The 19,100-nt window shown below is 47.9% G+C and overlaps 2 protein-coding genes across 2 annotated transcripts in view; both read right to left on the reverse strand.

The window, feature by feature from the left end:
- Nucleotides 1–200: 200 nt before the first annotated feature.
- AKAP8 (A-kinase anchoring protein 8) lies at nt 201–18,410 on the reverse strand. The gene is made up of 14 exons (XM_079114072.1): nt 18,292–18,410; nt 15,932–15,970; nt 13,451–13,483; nt 12,622–12,901; nt 11,571–12,072; nt 10,948–11,077; nt 10,679–10,725; nt 9,470–9,503; nt 7,516–7,603; nt 5,274–5,415; nt 4,938–5,031; nt 4,317–4,447; nt 2,483–2,578; nt 201–938 (listed from the first exon to the last, which is right to left on the reverse strand). The coding sequence occupies exons 1-14, from the start codon at nt 18,308–18,310 to the stop codon at nt 498–500; spliced, it is 2,076 nt and encodes a 691-aa protein (XP_078970198.1). The 5' UTR covers nt 18,311–18,410; the 3' UTR covers nt 201–497.
- Nucleotides 18,411–18,685: 275 nt separating this feature from the next.
- The window catches only part of AKAP8L (A-kinase anchoring protein 8 like), a 33,499-nt gene continuing 33,084 nt past the window's right edge, over nt 18,686–19,100 (reverse strand). Inside the window, exon 15 of the mRNA XM_079114080.1 lies at nt 18,686–19,088. Coding sequence (XP_078970206.1) covers nt 18,774–19,088 — 315 coding nt within the window. The 3' untranslated portion in view covers nt 18,686–18,773. The remainder of the gene's footprint in view (nt 19,089–19,100) is intronic.

Genomic DNA, 19,100 nt, shown 5'->3' on the forward strand with positions numbered 1-19,100 from the left:
CATCACACGCTAAGATGCTGCCACATCTTGTGAGGATTACACACCATACAGTGTGCTACAAAAGCAGAAGTCAAAAACTGAAGCTGAAGCAAATGCGTGGAAAAAAAATTCACTACAAAGCAATATATGTAAACTAACATTGAGCTGCTCCCAACCAAAAAGAAAAAAAAAAAAAAAAAAGGAGGCATTCAGTCAGTGTCTATATTTAACAAGTATCAATATCTAATTGCCTAAATTTTATTATTCCAACTGCTATGTAAAGAGAAGTGTCAGAGCCGCTTTGGGAATGTACTTCTGCCTTCAAACCAAGGTGGGAAGCCACGCACTGTGTAAGACAAGCTCATGGGTTACATAGTTCAGAAGGAAATAGTTGAGTCTCTTCACCAAAATTAGCTTACAGTATATTCCAGTAACACACACCCTAGTACTGCTTATAAATCAAAGAAGAAAGAACAATGCATTATATAACACATCCCTTGAAACAGGGAAAAAGAGGATTATTCTGCATGAATATTATCTTTGGCCTCCGCATCACTTTGTCCCACTTCAGATTCCACAGCAGCTGGGACAGGAACATCAACTGTTAGAGCATTTTCTGCCTCTGCTGCCAGCACCATGGCCTCACTTCCAGCCTCAGCTTCGATGTTGCTCTTCTCAGATGCTGTTCCACTGGGAGTCTGCTCTTCCAGTAGCTGTTCAGTGTGGAGATCGTTGCTGGCCTCTGCTGCATCCACTGGGCCTTGCCCTTCGGCCAGCACTTCACTACTCTCTCCAGCTGGCACTCCTTCCCCATCGACAGCTCTCACGGCTGCTGTAATCACCTCTGCTAAGACTTCTGCAGCCACCTCCTCAGGTGTCTCTTCCTTATCTTCACCTCCTAAATTGTCATCTCCTTCCATTTCAGGATCAACAGTTTCGTTAGTGAAAGGGTCCTCACCCTGTACAAAAGGAAACACACATCAGTTGGAGAGATGAGTGTGAAGGAGGCCCAGGTTACTAGAAGCTCATATTTTCAGGACTGGCAGAGTCCACCAGAGAATCTCTTAAATTCCTAACAGCTTCAAAAAAACACATCTTAGAAAATGTTCCCCAGCACTATTTTGCAACCTTTTTTTTTTTTTTTTTTTTTTTTTTTTAAATGGTGCGGGGGGATTGAACCCAGGGCCTCACATGTACATGCTAGGGAAGTGCTAAGTACCACTGAGTTATAGCCCCAGTTCCTATTTTGCACTTTTCATTCAAACATAACCATGAGGAAAAGTTTAAAAAGATGCAGGATTTCTTAACTGATTTAAAAAAACAAAACAAGTTAATAGGAAGACTATTTTTAAACTTTAGTTTTATTTAAGCTTGTGGCCCTTACATGAAGATTGTTCTCATTTTATAATTAAGACTCAAAGATCAGTAGCTTACTGGGCACAGTAGTGCACTCCTATAATCCAGTGGTTCTAGAGGCTGAGACAACAAAGCCAGCCTCAGCAACTTAGCAAGGCCCTGCTGTCTCACAAGAATAAAAACCGCTGGGGATGTAACTTAAGTGGTTAAGTGCCCCTGGGTGGGTTCAATCCCCAGTACCCCACCCCCTTAAAAAAATCAGTAACTTGCTTGAGGTCACATAGTTATTAACCATTAGAGTGAGGGTTCTAACCCAAGTCTAACTCCCTCAGAAATCAAACTTTTCACTAGCACTTGCTAAAATTGTCTACCCTAAAAGAGATAAACTAAACAGTATTCCTACAAAATCACAGCATTTTTTAAAATATGGTGCTTGGGCCGGAGGTGTAGTTTCAGTGGCAGACTGTGTGCTTAGTATGTGCAAGACCTTGCAATCAATTCCCAGCACAAAAAACAAGTGAAATCTCCTCAAAAATAACCATCTAGGGACTGGGGTTGTGGCTCAGTGGTAGAGTGCTTGCCTAGCATGTGTGAGGCACTGGGTTCGATTCTCAGCACCACATATAAATAAATACATAAAATGAAGGTCCACCAACAACTAAAAATATGTTTTTTTAAAAAAATAACCATCTACCTTGAACTTTTTTTGGGAAACAGGTCTATGTTGCTCAGGCTGACCCTCCCAACTCCTGGGTTCATACTATCCTCCTGTTTTAGCCCCTGAGTAGCTGTGACTAAAGGTATGCTGACACTAGCTCAGCTTGGATTTTTAGAAACAGCATCTCATCATCATTTGTACTTTATTTTTATGGCTAAATAGTCACTGTTTCTCAAGGTAAGAGTCAGCTCCACTGCACAGTAATTAACCAAACTGCACTCCATCCCCAGAGTTCTTGGGCAAGCACTGTCTTAGGAAATCCCCAGTTGTCACATAGCCAAGGTTGATGCATTCCAATATCCCTCAATTTTTCAAAATATTAAAAAATGGGAGTCTTTTGACTAAATAAATACTGCTCTCTGGGATATAATTCCATACTCATCCTCCATTTAAAGGTTTCTCCTGTCCACTGGATTTTAAAACACAAACCTTGAGGTATTTTTCCAGCATCTTCACTATGTGTCTGTTGTTCAAAACACTTTTAGCCACATGGAGACTTGTTTTCTTGAACTGTTCAGCAGCCAACTGCAAAGGGAACCAAACATGGATTTCTAAAATGCAGAGGAGCAAGAGAACCAGCCAGATTATGCCAAGCAGCCCTCAGAAGCAATTTGATACAAATTTTAATATTTGTTGATACAAATATTAAAATGTCAATGTCAGGCTCTAAGAATGAGAGAAAGAGCCTTTGGAACAAAGATGGCATAACCAAGTAGAACAGTTAAATAATCTGAAGATAAAACCAGAGACACACCACTTATCAACATACCATGTGAAGAAGCAAGAAAATTTACAATTAGAAACTATATAGACTAAGTAGGGGAAATGGGTAAGCCTTTTCAGCCCTTTGGGTTATATTAACTTCACAGTAAGTTTAACAGCAGAAGAATGCGTCAACCATCTGACCATTGTAGAGCTTGCACATTCACATACGAATCCCTTGCTTGTAGAATGCTTTTTTTACTCATTTTTAATAGTATTGTGGCATGGGTAGGCATCTATTGAAACCACCATTTACAAATTGGGTAAACTAAAGATAAAGATTTTAGTAGGGTGTGGTGGAGAATGCCTGCAATCCCAACTACTTGGGAGGGTGAAGCAGGAGGATTCCAAGTTCCAGGTCAACCTAAGCAATTTACCAAGACGTTGTCTCAAAAACTAAAGGGCTAGGTATATACCTCAGTGATAGAGCCCCCTGGGTTCAATTCTCTGTATAGAAAAACAGTAACGAAAACCCAACAACAATGCCACATTAAACCAGTAGTCCATAACACTACAGCCTACGGACCAAATGTAGCCACACCCACTCTATCACCTGTCACCAGACACAGATCCATGGCCTTGCAGGGAATGGGCTCTAGGAACCCTTCAGATCACAAAATTCAAAGGTGCTAAGGCCCATATATCAAATGGTACAGGCACTTGCATGAAACCTATGCATTGCCATATATCCTCCCTACACTTTAGATGACTGTGACAGAGTACCTTATACAATGTAAATACTATGTACATAGTTGTTACACTGATCAGCAACTACTTCAATCTATGGGTGTGGAAATCATGGATAAGAAGGACTGACTATATTTACAATCTGACTTGAACAACAACAAAAACCCTTGCTGTCCCTTAAGTTAAACATTTAGTCTCAGGCCCCATTAGCTCATAAGGAAACAACTTGTCTTAATGGCCCTGAGCCTCAGTTTACAGAAGTCAACAGTTATTCAGCTACTGGGGAATGTACCTGGTAGTTAAGAGAACATTCTGAAATCAGGACAATTTCAGTCATTCTATCTGATTCTAAGCAACTTATTTTCTCACTTTTGTGTGTGTTGTTGGGTGGGGTGTGGGGAGCGCGCGGTAGGGAAGTGTCAGTATATTTTATTTAGAGACAGGATCTCACTGAACTGTTTAGTGCCTCACCATTGCTGAGGCTGGCTTTGAACTCGTGATCCTCCTGCCTCAGCCTCCTGAGCTGCTGGGATTACAGGCTTGCACATAGGGTTACTCTTTTTTTTTTTTTTTTTTTTTTTTTTGCGGTACTGGGGATCGAACTCAGGGCCTTGTGCTTGCAAGGCAAGCACTGTACCAGCTGAGCTATCTCCCCAGCCCCAGGGTTACTTTTTAACAGAAATTGGGGTGAATCTTACAACTGATGAAATGATACTCAAAATACAGCAAGAGTCCCTACAGATTTGAGCACTTTGGTATGACACAGGTTTGAGCCCTACCTTCCAGGCACCTAAGCCCACATTAGAAGACTCACCCTGCGGTTATGGTTGTGGTCCACAGAATGCAGATGCCTTTGGAGGAGCTGGTGCTGTGCGGGAATCAGCATGTCACAGGCCAGGCAATGCGCAGCCTCGATCTTCTTAAAGAAGTGCTCCTGGCCAATCCCTGTGATGGAACCCAAGCAAGTGATCCCCTCTTACTGCTCCCATATTTTCTCCCTGCAATGCTCTCTAAGGATTCAGTTAGGACAAAACGAGAAAGGTACTGTCTATTCTCCCACAGCAATATGGGGTCAGAGCACCTGGCCTCTATACACAGGAATTGTGTCAAATCTTCTGATCATTACAATTCGTTACAATCCTCTCTTCGTAACAAGGGGGGAAAACCATCATATTGTTTAACATCACTCTGATAAGCTGTGATCTCCATTAGGCCACTCCTGGGACTTTTTTCCATTGGTAAGTGTTCTTCCCATGGGGCCTGACTTCACATTTTCAGCAGCCCTCTGTTAGGGACGACGCCCAGGCCTTCTACATGCTAAGAAGCACTCTACTTTAGATAAGCTACACCACCAGCCCCATTTGTACTACTATAAGGGTTACTTCCCAGACCTTATGATCATTTAAAATAACCTGCTCCCTGGCATCGAACTCACCTTTGAAAGGATCTGGTTTTGGTTTTGTGCTTTCCTTGTCTATCAGTTCCTGTCGCCTCTTCTCAATCTTCTTATTCCTGTTTACGATGTATTCCTAGAGGAGCGGGATATGGCACCAAATGAAATGAGAGGTCAATTTTTCTCACCTGCACAGAGGGTGGGATGATGCTATCTGAGAGTCCGGTGGCTGGAGCTCTCAACTGTACCTCTGACTCGGGGAGAAGAAATTGATCCCATTTAGGCCTCTCATTTCCCTACTGCTTCCCTTTTCTGCAAGGGATCGGATACCTGTGGAATAGTTAGGAAATGCTGCAGTGAAGCTCAAGTGTCCTTTACCTGGAGGAACTCTACCGTCTTGTCAGGCAGCTTGGTACTTATAAATCGCAGTGTCTCTTTGTGGAACTTGCTTTGCAAATGCTTCTGGATTTCTTCATCTTCGAAACTTCGAAACTTGCACACTGAACAGGCAAACTGAATCCTGAAGAAAGAACATGCAAAGAATAGTGGTGAGGCAGGGATCAGTGGTTCACCTCTGGGTACAGCTGAAATGGAAACGGAAACACAATTTCTGAACCAAGACCTCTCACTTCTTGCAGTGAGGCAGAGCAGCAGTTATCTGAACATTCCCCCTCACCATCTGAGGAACAGGATACAGCCTTGCAGCTATTTCAGGAAAATGATTCACACAGTAACTCCTTGACATATCAGTCTCTCTTTGGCCCAAATTCTCTAAGAGAGCACCCTGAGGTGGTGACTTTTTAGAATTGTGGACTCCCCAAACTCTTGCTGATTGCTTTGGGAACTTGGTATTTAACTCCATAGTTTCTGATGTGATTCTGTCTTTGGCCATCAAGATGACATACGACAATCTTATTTTACGTGAGGGAAAAATTCTGCACTGCACACCTGTAATCCTAGTGATTCAGGAGGCTGAGACAAGAGGATCCCAAAGTTCCAGGCTATCCTTGGCAACTCAATGAGACCCTGTCTCAAAATAAAATTATTAAGGGCTGGCATATAGGTTGGTGGTAGAGCACCTCTAGGTTCAATCCCCAGTACGAAGGGAAAAAACATTTCTGAAGACTCTACACAATTCAAAGCTCACATAACAGGCTGGGGTTGTGGCTCAGTGGTAGCATGCTTGCCTACCATGCATGAGGCCCAGAGTTCAATCCTCAGCACCACATAAAAACAAGTTATTGTGTCCACTTACAACTTAAAAAACAAAAAAACCAAAAAAATACACCTCACATAACACAAAATGATTTCTTCCTTGGGACTTGACATTCTAGATTCTTATAAACAAAAGTTTAGGCTCCTGTCATGTGCTTCCAAAGCCTCACTAAATGCAATCAGGTTGTATGGCAAGGGAGAGCCGCTTGCAGCCCCCCTGCCCTGCCACCAACCAAGTGAGAGGGTTAAGGGTGCAGACAGGTGGCATTCAGGATTCTTCCTCTGCCAACTCAGATTTCTGTTGGCTCCCTGCTTGGTTCTGATCTCTGACTACACTAAAGACACTGGCTTTTACAGACAACTCCAAACAGGAGTAAAGAAGACAATTTCATGAGTCCCATGAAGAGGGCTACCAGGAAGCTGCCAAAGAGAGGGAATTCACACCTCCCTACTGCAATTTTATCTCCTCTGTGACAATCTAAGATGATTGAGATTCGTGGTTACTGGTGTAGTCTAATAAGTTTCCTTTTTTTTTTTTTTTTTTTAAATAAAAAAGGTATTTGTTTCCATCTTATATGAAAATAGACCTATTTCCTGATCAGTTATCTTTTAAAAACCAAAGGTTTTGATGAGTTTCTGTACCACTTAGAAAGAAATGACTTTGTGACTTCCCAAACTCTCCTAGTCTTTTTTTCTTTTTTTTTTCTTTTTGGGTGCTGGGGATCGAACCCAGGCCTTGTGCTTACAAGGCAAGCACTCTACCGACCGAGCTATCTCCCCAGCCCCTCTCCTAGTCTTTCGCCAAGCATTTTTTTGCATGGGAAAATCACTGTCCTATTTCTGAGCTTTAAGGTCAAAGAACCCTGCACAGAGAAAGCCACAAAATCTGCATGGCAGGACCATGTATACATTTATTCTTGCTATATCTTATTCCAGAGGAGGTCTGGACTTGGACAAAGCACAAGTCACCTTTTTGCCGACTCTGCTAAATGAAGGTCACTTCCTGGGATGCCAAATGCCAAGCTAGGAGACAGGGCACCCCTCAGACCTGCTGGAGCACAAGGGAGACCCCTGCTGGGCATGTATGGGTCACACAGTCCTACCAACAAGGTATAATTCCAAATGTGAGACTGAGAAAGAAGTCCGCCTCAGAGGTTAATTCACCAAGCAAAGCAGAAACACAACTTCACCTCTTTTCCACATGTTCCCAACTGTTTTCGGCATTTTTTCTCCCAATGACTTAGCTAAGATTTCCTGACACTTTGGAGTCAGATCAAGCAAGACATTCCTAAGTTATGGAGCAAAGACAGGTAAGCTCAGGAGAGCCTAGACAGTGCCCAGGTCTGGCCACCTTCAACAAGGGATCTGTGCCTAATTCTTTGCCTCTGCCCATCTGGCTTCTCACCTGTCAGCTGCTCGGTCCCGCATCCTGTCTCTCCTCCTCTGCTTTTCCCGTCTCTTCTTTACTTCCTCGTCCTCCTCGTCTTTCTCTCCTGAAACAAAAAAGTCCCTTCGAGATGCTCTGAGGAGCCTGCAGAGGAACTGAGCTCCAAGGCCTTGTTGGGGGCTGCAGTTTGGCCAGCACACCCTATGGCCATGCCCGGCCTCTGCCTCCACAATGTGGCAGAGTCAGGACACCCTGATGCATTGAGGGCCATCAAAGGCTCCTGATGGGCAAGAGTCTTTGATGAGAACCCAGAGGAGTCACCTTACTCCTCACATGGCCTGACAAGGCTAGGATGGCATGTCCATCCCACACATATGTATCCCACCTGCTCTTACCTGCCCCAGTTTGCTAGTCAATCTGGTGCCCTATCATTGGTTCTTCTCACATTGTCACTTAAGAGAAAAGCAATTTTCCCCAGGTCCCGAGGCAGTAGCTGGAAGGCCCCCGGGAAATAAAGCAAGCTGCTCTACTGCCCTCCGGACGACCATTCTGTCAGCCTCATCTGAACTAGGGCCTCAGCAGGTCTGACAGTCCTTGCTGGCCCAAACTCTATCTTCCATTCACAAAAACCACCAACCTAGGGCTTTCCCAGGACTGTGTGGGAAGCAATCCTAGAAACAAAAATGGGAAGAGACCAATTGGTCCTCCCATCTGCCCCCTGGGGCCAGCGCAGGAGCTCACTGGAGAGCTGTGTGGCCAGCGTCCCAGTATGAGACCAGGCAGGTCCTGAGGCTCAGGGCCAGGGCTGAATGCTGGAAAAAGGTCGGATAAGCATCTGAACTGTGACCCCTACCCCTGAAGCCAGTCCCGATACTGTCCCACGAAGATGGCGACCGGCGTGCGCTGCTCAGAAGCCTCTCAAAAGGGCGTGTGGGACTTTTGGCAAGAGGTCACTGCCTGAAACTATGACTGCTGTTTAATAGCAAAGTCATCCCGGGTAGGTAGCAGGACCTGCGCGCAATAAACACGTCACCTTTGCTTTAGCATTTACCCGGCTACGTAGCTGCTGAACACTTGGTGTGGTCCTGCGCTAAGGACACAAGTGCTTCAATATGTGGGGTGGGGGGACCTCAGAGCATCAGCTAAACTTGAGAACCTAAAAGGAGAAGCCAGGCCAAGGGCCTTCACCAATTACCACAAAAGGGCCAGCCTGTGATCCTTGGGGTAACCAGTTATGAACAGAACAGGAAAAGAAACAAGTGGCTTTTGGGAGAACTCAAGCAGACTATAGCTCAGATTTCTTCATGTCCCTCCAAAGGGTATAACCTTGTTCTTTCCTCACTGCTTACTTTGGGCTCCTAGGTCTCCTATACCGGAGCTGATGAGACCTGCTGAGCAATGTGACTGCGTCTAGAGACCTGGGCCTGGTGTACCTGACAGGCTGCCCTCTACTACCTTACTCCCAAGCCCTGGTAGATATATGCTGTCACACACCAGCAGGCACTACAGGTGCCAGTATCCCCAGTAGAGACTGAGGGCACAGCTCTGGATTGGCGATTGACAGACTGGATTCATGAAGTCCAGAACAGTTCAGGAACCTGCACTGGCAGGAGGGAGACAGAGAAGATCGGCCAGAATGGGGGCCTTTTCCCTTAGGCTTCTGAGACTCTCCCTTCCCTACCACCACAAATGTCACAGACACTGAGACAGGCTCCACACTCTGCAGTGTGCATCAAGTAAGGCAAATGGATACGTTTCCAGCAAATACTGCCCCAGACATTTTGGAACAAAGCCTCAGAGTGACTGGCACAGCTTAGCCCCACCCAGCAGCCATAGCCCCTCTTCTACCCTGAGTCACGGGCCCCTCCATGCAGGCCTGTGGCATGCTCATAAGCCCACCCTGACTGGGTGATGGGTGGTAAGTGTGGGACAGACACAGGAAACTTTGCAAGTGACACTGGGTAATGCCTACCTCTCTGCCTCCCGGAGTCGCAGAATTCGTCCTCCTGAAAAAGGGCACATGCAAAGTTGGGCAGTGAGGTGGTACTTCCAGAATTCTCCACAAAAAGTCCAGCCCATGTCAACACCTGGTAGGTGGTCTCAACCTAGACTTAGGATGCTGTGCCACCAGGAAATGAGCCACTGTGCATCAGGACAAGCCTCAAGACTTGAGTGGAGTTTGAATGCCTTGCTGCTATTCCTGTTTGCCTTCAGAGGCTCTGTGATGATGACTTTTGTATCTTTAAGACACTGACCCTTTTCCAGTTCTTTCTAAAGCTAGAAAACTTGCCTCTTCGCAAATGCACACCTGCAGTTTTGTGCCCCAGAATACCAGGAGCCCATCTATTAACTGTAGGTTAAGAAGCTATGATTTGTGGGATGCCAATTCCAGCATTCTTAATTGAAAATAGGCTTTACCAAATTTCCGAGCATTTGTTTACATTCAGTATTCTAACAAAGCAGGTGTAGATACAACACAATGGCTCTGATACCTGAACAGAGCTGATGCCTTAGGCAGTGAGCCTAAGATTAAAGTAGCAATCAGAAAACTTGCAGAGCCATGACTTAAGCCATGGGTTTGATAAAGATCTAAGCCAGCTGACAGGAGGCAAGTGAGACTTGAAAGCTATGAAGTCACTGTCCTGAGAACCCCCCTAACCATCAAAAGAACCTAGAAGAAGCCTTCTCATACAAGAAATCTTCCCCAGGTCCGACCCCTCACATTCATCAGAATTTGCAGAACACAGGGAAAGTACCCTCCCCAGGTACATGCTGTGGTCCTAAGTACTGGCCTTAGAAGCCACTAGCCTGTGGTTAGCTGTGAGGACAGAAAGACATGGAGTTGGGTCAGTCACACGTGGCATGTAGCTGGCAGCCAACGAGCCTCCAGCATCTGCCTACTACTCTCAGCCTGCACAACCCCTACATTTACCATACTCATGGCTAGGTCCAACACTACAAGGACATAGGGCCAGGAACAGGGGCTAGGAGCTCTTTTTTAGGAAGACAATCACTCTTGTCAGAAAAATTTTATACAAACGTAGGTACAAGTTGGGGTTCCAAATCCACTCAGAGGTAGAGTGGAGTTTAGCAGGGCAGCTGATCCCACCTCTTTAAGAAGAGCAATAAAGGAAAATATCCCACTGAGACAAAAGGGGTTAGCCCTTAAAGGTGGACTTACACCCCTGAATTCTTCATCTCCTGACCGGAAGTCACCAGCTCCATCATCTGCCAGACACAAGAGAAAAGGAAAAGTCAGTCCCTGGGCAGATGGTGCCACTCCCTGTTTTCACTTTCCTATGCTTACTAAGCAGACCAACAAGTCCATCCTGACCACAGTAGTGGCCAGGGGATCATGGAGTTAACACACCACCCTTGATCTCCCCATGTGTCTACTGGGCAAACAACTGACTCATCTCATTCATCCAGTCCACCAGCCCCAGGGCATACCATTTTCAGAAAAATCTCCTTCGCTGTCAGCCCGAGCCAGTTTGGCTTCTGGTTCCTCGTACATGGGAAACTGCTTTCGCTTCCTGCCCATGCTGTCTGGTCCGAAGCGCTCAAACCCTCTCCTCCTGGGCTACAGATACAAGCACACCCCATGTACCACTTCCCTGGGCCATTAAAATATCCCACAGAAATGAACAGAGTTCTTAAGATCCGAGAACAAAAGCAGAAAACTAGAGAAAAGACCACATAGTTGAAATTCAAAGAAAACATGGTGCTCAACAAAAGAAGCCAAACACAAATGGCCACATGTGTGATTCCACTTATATGAAATGTTCAGAAGAGGTAAATCCACAGAGACAGGAACCAGATGAATGGTTTTCAGGGCCCAGGGGGAGGGAATAGGGAATGACTGGTAACTGGCAGAGGTTTCATTTGGGGTTGATAAAAATATTCTAAAATAAAATTGTGGCAATAAATGTACAAATCTGTAAACTTGCTGAAAGTGAAATTGTATACTTAAAAATAAGCAAGATCTTGTAGGATTTTTTTTTTTTTTTTTTTTTTACCTCAGTAAAACCATTAAGAAGAAAAGCCAAGAAGACCTGATGGAACTTAGTGCTTACCCGATCCCGAATCCGAGTCTGAGCCCGACCACATCCATAAGGCATAGTGTTGTCATAATTGCTTGCTCCCTGCATGCCCATCATGCCGTAGTCAGGGGCCATGGACTGGGAGAAGAGGGAAGGAGGTGGCCTGCTGGGGGAAGGGCCTCCCAGGCCTCGTCCCCCCACGTAGTTGAGCTCATTCCAGGAAACGGAGAGGGGTTCCGAGGAAGCCGGGGGTGGCATAAAGTGGTCATTGCGCATGAAGGTGCTGGAATTGCTCCGATCCTGGAAGCGGCCCTGGCCCTGGCCCTGGCCCTGGCCTCGGCCCCGCATGAAGCTATCAAGGGAGCCCCGCTCACGGACTGGGTCCCGGCAGTCGCTGTACTGCCCACCAAAGCTGCCATTGCGGTCGGTCCCCAGGTCAAAGTCATAGTCGTAACTATAGCTGGGGCGGTAGGGATTATGTTCGGGCAAGCAAGGCCTGGAGTCATAGGACTCATATGGCTGAAAGCGGAAGGAGCTGTGAAGGAAGCACAAATCATCAGGGGCAGCTGGGGGCTTTGTCCAGCTACCCAGACTATCCACTTCTACCCTCCCTCAGTATAACCTCAACACCTCCAGCAAATATGATCCCTGATATTCAGACCAACCAACCAAACCACTAAGCACCCCTCCTGAATACTATGAAGGCAAAACATCAACATTTTTTTGCAGTGCTGGGATGGAACCCAGGGCCTCCCACGTACTAAGCAAGAGCTCTACCACTGAACTATACCCACAGCCCCTCCCCACCAACACCCTCCAAACATTGTTGAATGAAGGGCATGGAGCCCTTGGCCATAGGAGCAGCATGAAGCAGAAGTTAGTAATCTGAGGTAGCTTAGCCAAGAACCATGCCCCAAACCCCAACTCAGAATTAACAACAAAGTACTACTGAATGCTTTGCTTCCACACCCCGCCACCAAAAGCCCCAACTCAGGAGAAAGGCAAGTAAGAGAGGGTGTCTGTTCTCATCTGCATGAAGGCAGGTAGGCAAGTCTCCCAGGAAAGGGCTCAGGTTGATATTCACCTCTCTCGGTCCTGCATACCCTCCCCACAGCTGCTGCTCCCGCCCCTGCCTCCTTCCTTGGACATCATGTCCAAACGCTGGTTGATCTTGGCAATGAGAGAATCGGAATTGTCGGTGCATGGCTCTGGGCCATAGGATGCCATGTGCATGGCAGGGCCCCCTGCTGCCAAGCCGCCATCATTGGCCTTGGTGGCCTCCCAAGAGGCTGGGCCATAGCTGTAAGTTGCTCCTGCAGTGACACTGGTGTTCTGGGCACTATAGTAATTGTAGTTGTCATAACCTATCACAAGAAAAAGGAAACAAGTCAGATCTCAGCAGCCATAAGGACTGTCCACGGCAGAAATGTGCAGGAGCACCCCCTGGTCCACCCACGAAGGAAGTGGTTTATGGGACCAAGTGCCGCTGGCATTACTCCACATTGTGCACATAACCTGCCAAAAGGTAGCAGGAAGAGGCTAGAGGAAAGAGCAGCCTCAGCTGAGTGGTGGGTTTTCTGGGTCAAAGCCTAGTAACTTGCTTTCCATCTCAAGCCAGAGGTGGCTGAGGGCCTGGGAGTGGCAGCTTGGGCTATTGACAGATCCGGCTCTGCTTTCAGAACACAATCACAGCCTCTTAAGGCTGGCTTCATCCCTAGGCCTCCACAGCACCTGATGCTCAGTATAGCAGCCCTGGCCAGCTGGGTCCTCAGAGCCAGGAAAACAACACTAAAGCTTGCTGATGGCCTGATCTGCCCAGGCTTCAGAGAAGCTGTGAGTGCAGCCAGGATGGGAGGCCAGGGTGCCTGCTCACAGGCCCACTTGCCTACCTACAGAACCTCATAAGGGCTTACCTTGCCAGCTGGCCACACCACTTCCATATGTACCTTAGGAGAAAAAAAGCACGCAAGAGCTTTAGTGGCAGAACAATAGTATCTGAAACCACTCTGGAGGGACAACTGTCATTTCACTCCAGAAGAGCCAAAGCTGCAGTGACCACAGAAGTGCTCCTGAGGCACCCTTGGTTACCCTTAGGCTTGTTCATTTGCTATAGAAAATAGGCTAAGCAACAGCATGGCATCTCCCCAACTTTCCACATGAGGACCAGTGAGGGAAAGAAGGCTGCAACACCCCCAGAAAGCTGGTCCACTGCAGAATATCAGCTGAGAAGTCAGCGTGGACACCAGGGAGAGTCCTTAAGAAGGGCCAGTCTCAAACTGGGCACTGTGGTGCAAGTACACCTATAATCTCAGCTACTTAGGAGACTGGGGAAGGAGGATCCTAAGTTCAAGGCCAACCTGGGCAACTTCATAAGACCCTGTGTCTCAAAATTAAAACCAAAAGGGGTGGGGGTTCTAGCTTAGTGGTAGAATGCCCTGGGTTCAACTACCAGTATGTGATGGGCTTCAATTTCACCAGGTGCTAGAGACCAGCGACTGCCAACCACACAAACAGGTTATCAGTGGAAAACCATGTTCTCAACACAACTGAGCAAGGGGATATTTGTGCTACAAGGGACCTGGGAGGCCTGCTTCTGGGACACAAGGTAATCTAAGAAAAGTAGCCCACTCCCACTGGTCCAGGCCCAGAAAACAAAGGATTCTGTGGAATAGGGGCTGGCAGAAAGCAAAAGACCCTCACCACCTAACAGCAATTCTGGTCCTCCAATATAAGACAAAAATCATGATTCAGACTCTAGAGCAGGGGTCAGCCAAAAGCCCTGGGCCACATGCAGACTGCTGTTGTTTTTTTTTTGTTTTGTTTTGTTTTTGTATTACTGGGGATCAGAATCCAGGGCTGCAAGCATGTTAATGAAGCAAACACCCTACTACTGAGCTACATCCTCAGGTATCTTTTAATTTTTGAGACAGGGTCTCGCTAACTGGCCGAGATCAAGACTGGCCTTGAACTTAAGATTCTCTTGCGTAAGCCCCCCAAGTAGCTCAGATGACAGGTGAACAGTAGTACACCTGGCCAACTGCTGGTTTTTGTACAGCCCTCAAGCTAAGAAAGGGTTTTACGCTTCTAAAAGGTCAGTGGAAAACAACTTAAAAGAACATCTCATTACATGTAAATTGATGTGAAATGAATTGCTTATCAATACAGCGAATCAACGTAAAATAAACTGGTTACTTATGTATCAACATTGGTTTATTAATTGAAACAAATGTAACATACTATATGTTAGATTTCTTTTTTGGGGGTGGGGCTTCTAGGGATCTAACCCATGGGTTCCTATATGCTAAGCATATGCTCAACTACTGAGCTACATCACAGCCCCATGCCAGATTTTTTTTTTTTTTTTTTTTTTTTTTTTTTTTTTTGTGGTACTGGGAATCAAACCCAGGGCCTGGTGCATGTTAGGCAAGCACTCTACCACTATATTCTCAGCCCTATTTATTTTATTTTGAGTCTGGGTCTATAAGTTGCCCAGATTGGCCTTGAACTTAGAATCCTCCTGCCTTGGCTTCCCAAACAGCTGGAATTATAAGGCTACACCCCCATGTGTGGCTCCTGCCAGATCTTAATGGAAAAAACTGTGCCTGGGTGGCGACTGTATCCACTTAATTCTATAAGTCTAAAGTTGTAATGAAAAGTAAAGTATAGGGCTGGGGAGATAGCTCAGCTGGTAGAGTGCTTGCCTCGCAAGTACCAGGCCCTTAGTTTGATCCCCAGTACCAAAAAAAAAAAAAAGTATATCGATCATATACAGAAAAAACAATCTCTGATGATTATACTCTCATCTATCTATTTACCTCCACCAAAAAATACATATTTTAGCCAGGTACAGTGGTACAAGCCTGTAATCCCAGCGACACCAGCGGCTGAGAGAGAACTCTGTCTCATAATAAAAAATAAAGGGCTGGGGATGCAGCTCAGTGGTAAAGCACCCCTGTGGTCAATCCCCAATACCAAAAAAAGAGAAAAAAGAAAAGAAAACTGTTGCTAAAATTAAGATTATGGGGTTGGGGTTGTAGCTCAGCGGTAGGGCGCTTGCCTCACATGCATGAGGCACTGGGTTCAATCCTCAGCACCACATAAATGGGTAAAATAAGGGTATTATGTTCATCTACAACTAAAAATTAAAAATAAATAAAATTAAGAATATTTCATGAGAATTCTGATATTCAAATTTCATATCCATAAGTATACGCTGACCTAAACTTATCCATTTGTTTATATTATCTATGGCTGTTTTTGTACTACAGAGATCACATGCCAAACCAGAGATACTTTTTATTTGAAACTTCCTCTTGACCAGGCAAGCATCACATTCAGCTCTTCCACACAGGCAGAGGACGTCCATAGTAACACATTAAGCAGGACCAGCTTACCCTGGGTGTTCGCAGGTCCAGCACTCCATGCCCCATAGCCTGTGAAAAGAAGACCCTGTGTGTTAAGATCTTATTTATCACACTAGAAAATGTAGGCTTTAAAGGTTCTCTGAGGAGTCAAAAGGGATGTCCTCCCAGGAGTTCAGTGCCAGCCTTACAGGAAGGCAGGAAAGCCACAGCAGCACCACCCCTCTAAAAGTCATCCTCCGACCCAGCTGGGCGATGTTTTATCACACTCCACCAGGTTAAAGTCAAATATGGAAAGGAAAAAAAAAAAAAAAAGAGAGGGAACCAGGTCTGGAAGTCACCCTGGGCAATCACCCTCAAGCCTCAATTCACAACTGAGGATGTCACAGGACAAGCTATGCATTAGGTCACAGTCCCCCATCCCGGTTGACCCACCCACCATGCAGCTGGGATCAGGCTGCCACAAGTACCCTATACATGAAAGAAACTTGAAAATCTGGAGATAAAAATTGTGCCCCTCCTTGGGGTGTCCCTTTTGACTTTAAACCTTCTAATGCTCCCCAGGGCCTTTAAGTCCCAAAATCTCAGCCTGGCCCTAAGGCATCAAACTGGGCCCCCCTTGTCCCAGCAGGTAGGAGTGTGAAAGTTGCTTCATTTGGGTTCCTGGAGCAGGGCACAGGAGGCTGGCTGCCCATGCCAGTCAAACGACTTCATTTCGATGAAGCAAGAAGGTAGCCTCCTTTACCAGATCAACCACCATCAGTAACTGAATGCCTACCATATATCTACACATGACATACATTCAGCAAATGCTGCTGCCCCTGAATGCCATTCAGAGACATGGGAGCACAGGCACAGAGGTAAGGGGTCTTGATTCATTGTTTTGCTGTGCTTCAGGTTTGCCCTCTTCTCACCTGTGCAAGCTATACCCTTCCGTCCCTACCCTATCCTGCAAAACCAAGCAGTCTTCCCCATCTGTTCAGCAATGAACACTAACCTTGGGACACTGCTTTCCTGTGCGGTACTAGTCTATCAATCCAATCTTAAAACACTTCCTCAGACAGATGAAATCAGGAAGGTTGCAGTATCTTAATTGATTCTGAAAGGTTTTGGGCAGTAGGAAGTGGGGGTGGGAGGTCTCTCTAAAATAAGGATCTAAAGCAGGATTACAAAAATATCTGGCGGGTAAAAAGGCAAAATACTGGAAGATCTAGCCTGACATTGAAAGGCCAGGACAGCCAGGCTAAGCCTCCCCTAGGGCCCTGCAGAAACCCAGGACATGTGCATCGCCTGATCTCAGAACCTTTCCTTCTGCAATCCCGGCTGCTGGGAATCCTCCTAGTTTGCCACCTCTCAAAATCCTGCCCTCTCCAGCAGCTGCAGCCAGGATCAGACCACTAAGTTTTCTGCACCAGATCGGGCCCCACCCTGCATGTTCCAATTGTTCCCTGTGGGCAAACTCGGCTCTCAGCACAAAGTAAAGGCCTCCCAGGAGGCTCATTCCAGAGACTGGAAACAAGGAACTCCAGAAGAGCGGCCCTAAGGCAGGCGGATACTTAAGGCCAATGGAGAAAGGGCACGTTTTCTCCTACACAACCCCTCGGGCCCTCTAGTCCCACAAGAGGATGCCTGAAGGAGAATGGCCAATCTGTCGCATAGCCCAAAGCACATCAGGTTTCCAGCTTTGCACATAAGATACTCTTAATTAAGACACCCAAGACCTCGAACTATGCAGTCTCTAGCTCCCACGGTCGACAAACGCCAGGCGGGCCCGCACTCTGCCCCGCCGCGCAGCACGGCGGGGCTGGCGGCGATAGGTCTGACCCCAAGCAGCTCAGGTCGCTTCCGGGACGGGTGCCCAGGCCTAGTGCTCCCAAGGAGGCCCAGCCGAGCCCCACGGAACGACACCGGCGCGGCGGCTGGGAGACAGGAGACCCCTGCACTGGATCCTTGGCTGCAGACCCCAGGCCCGGGCCTCGACCCCACGACCGGGCGCTGAAGCTCCGCCCCCTGGCGCCGCCATTTTGTGGCGTCTTCCGAAGAGAAAGGCGGGACTTCGAACTTCGAGGTCGCTAATGCCGGCCCGAGCTCCGCCAGGTCTTGGGGGTAAAAGCCACCCCGACGGCCCAAGGCGACCCCCGAAGCCAGCCGCAGCGTCACCCGTCGAGTCCTGACCGTCCCCCCGGGCCCTGACGACCAATCCGCACGCAGCAACCCGGGAGCGACTACGCCGAGGACCAATGAACGGTGCGCGCGCGTCCCGGCAGCCTCTCAGCAGGGCCGGGCCTGCGGCAACCGCACTTCGACTTAAAGCCCGATAATGCGAACCCTGTACGACGGTGGCTTCATTAGCCGGACACCTTCTCGCCCCGCGCCGAGCAGTTCATACTGACCTCCGTAGCCCTGCTCCATGTCTTCGACGCGACTCGCCAGCAGACCCTTTTTCTAGTCTTCCACAAGACGCATGCGTTCAACGCACCTCCCGCCGTCTGCTACTGGAAGGCCCGGTGCACACGTCACTCTTCCCGCGTACTACCATTGGCTGGCGACCTCGGAGGCCCGCCCCCACCGTTCCTCTTAGTCTTCCGGGTTGCTCAGGATGGGCGCCCACAGGATCTTGGGAATTGTGGTCGAGCTGCAGTGCCTCAGGGTTAATCCCGCGCACAGGCGCGCCCCGCTTCTCCCTCCCCGCCGCCAAGCTCCCGTGCGCAGGCGCGCTCCGCTCTCGCGCAGACGTATCGCTTCGCTCGCGCCCCACACCCGCCAGCAACGCCCATTGACACAAACTAGGAGGCGCATAGGAAGAACTTTATTAGGCTCTACTTCCAGCCTCGGCCACGCGGGCCGCACGGGCTCCGCCCGCCTGGGATCCGGGTCAAGGGGCGCCACCGCCGCCCTCCTCGTCATCCTCCACGTCTAGGCCCGGGATGCCGCGGATCTGGCGCTGCAGCGCCCCGCCCAGCAGGGGTACGACGCCCTCTTCCTCCTCATCCTCCGGTGGCGGGGGCGGCGGCGGCGGTGACGTTGTCCCGGGGGCCGGCTCAGGAGGCACGGGGGGCTGCACTAGGGCACTGTCTTCTCCCTCCACGACTCCCGCGGCTTCGCCCGGTGGCCCCTCGTCCAGGGCGCTGCCCTCTGCCTCCTCCTGCTCCTTCTCCTCCTCGGGACTGTCAGTGAAAGGGTTCTCTCCCTGCAGGGAGAA

The sequence above is a fragment of the Sciurus vulgaris genome (assembly GCF_902686455.1).
Source record: "Sciurus vulgaris genome assembly, chromosome: 16".
Taxonomy (NCBI): Eukaryota; Metazoa; Chordata; class Mammalia; order Rodentia; family Sciuridae; genus Sciurus; species Sciurus vulgaris.

Excerpts from the sequence above, each read along its gene's own strand:
- AKAP8 (XM_079114072.1), bottom strand. Across the intron at positions 13,484-15,931 it reads TGGACCTGCGAACACCCAGG|GTACATATGGAAGTGGTGTG; the intron begins GTAAGCTGGTCC and ends TTTTCTCCTAAG. Across the intron at positions 12,073-12,621 it reads GGTATGCAGGACCGAGAGAG|CTCCTTCCGCTTTCAGCCAT; the intron begins GTGAATATCAAC and ends CTTCCTTCACAG.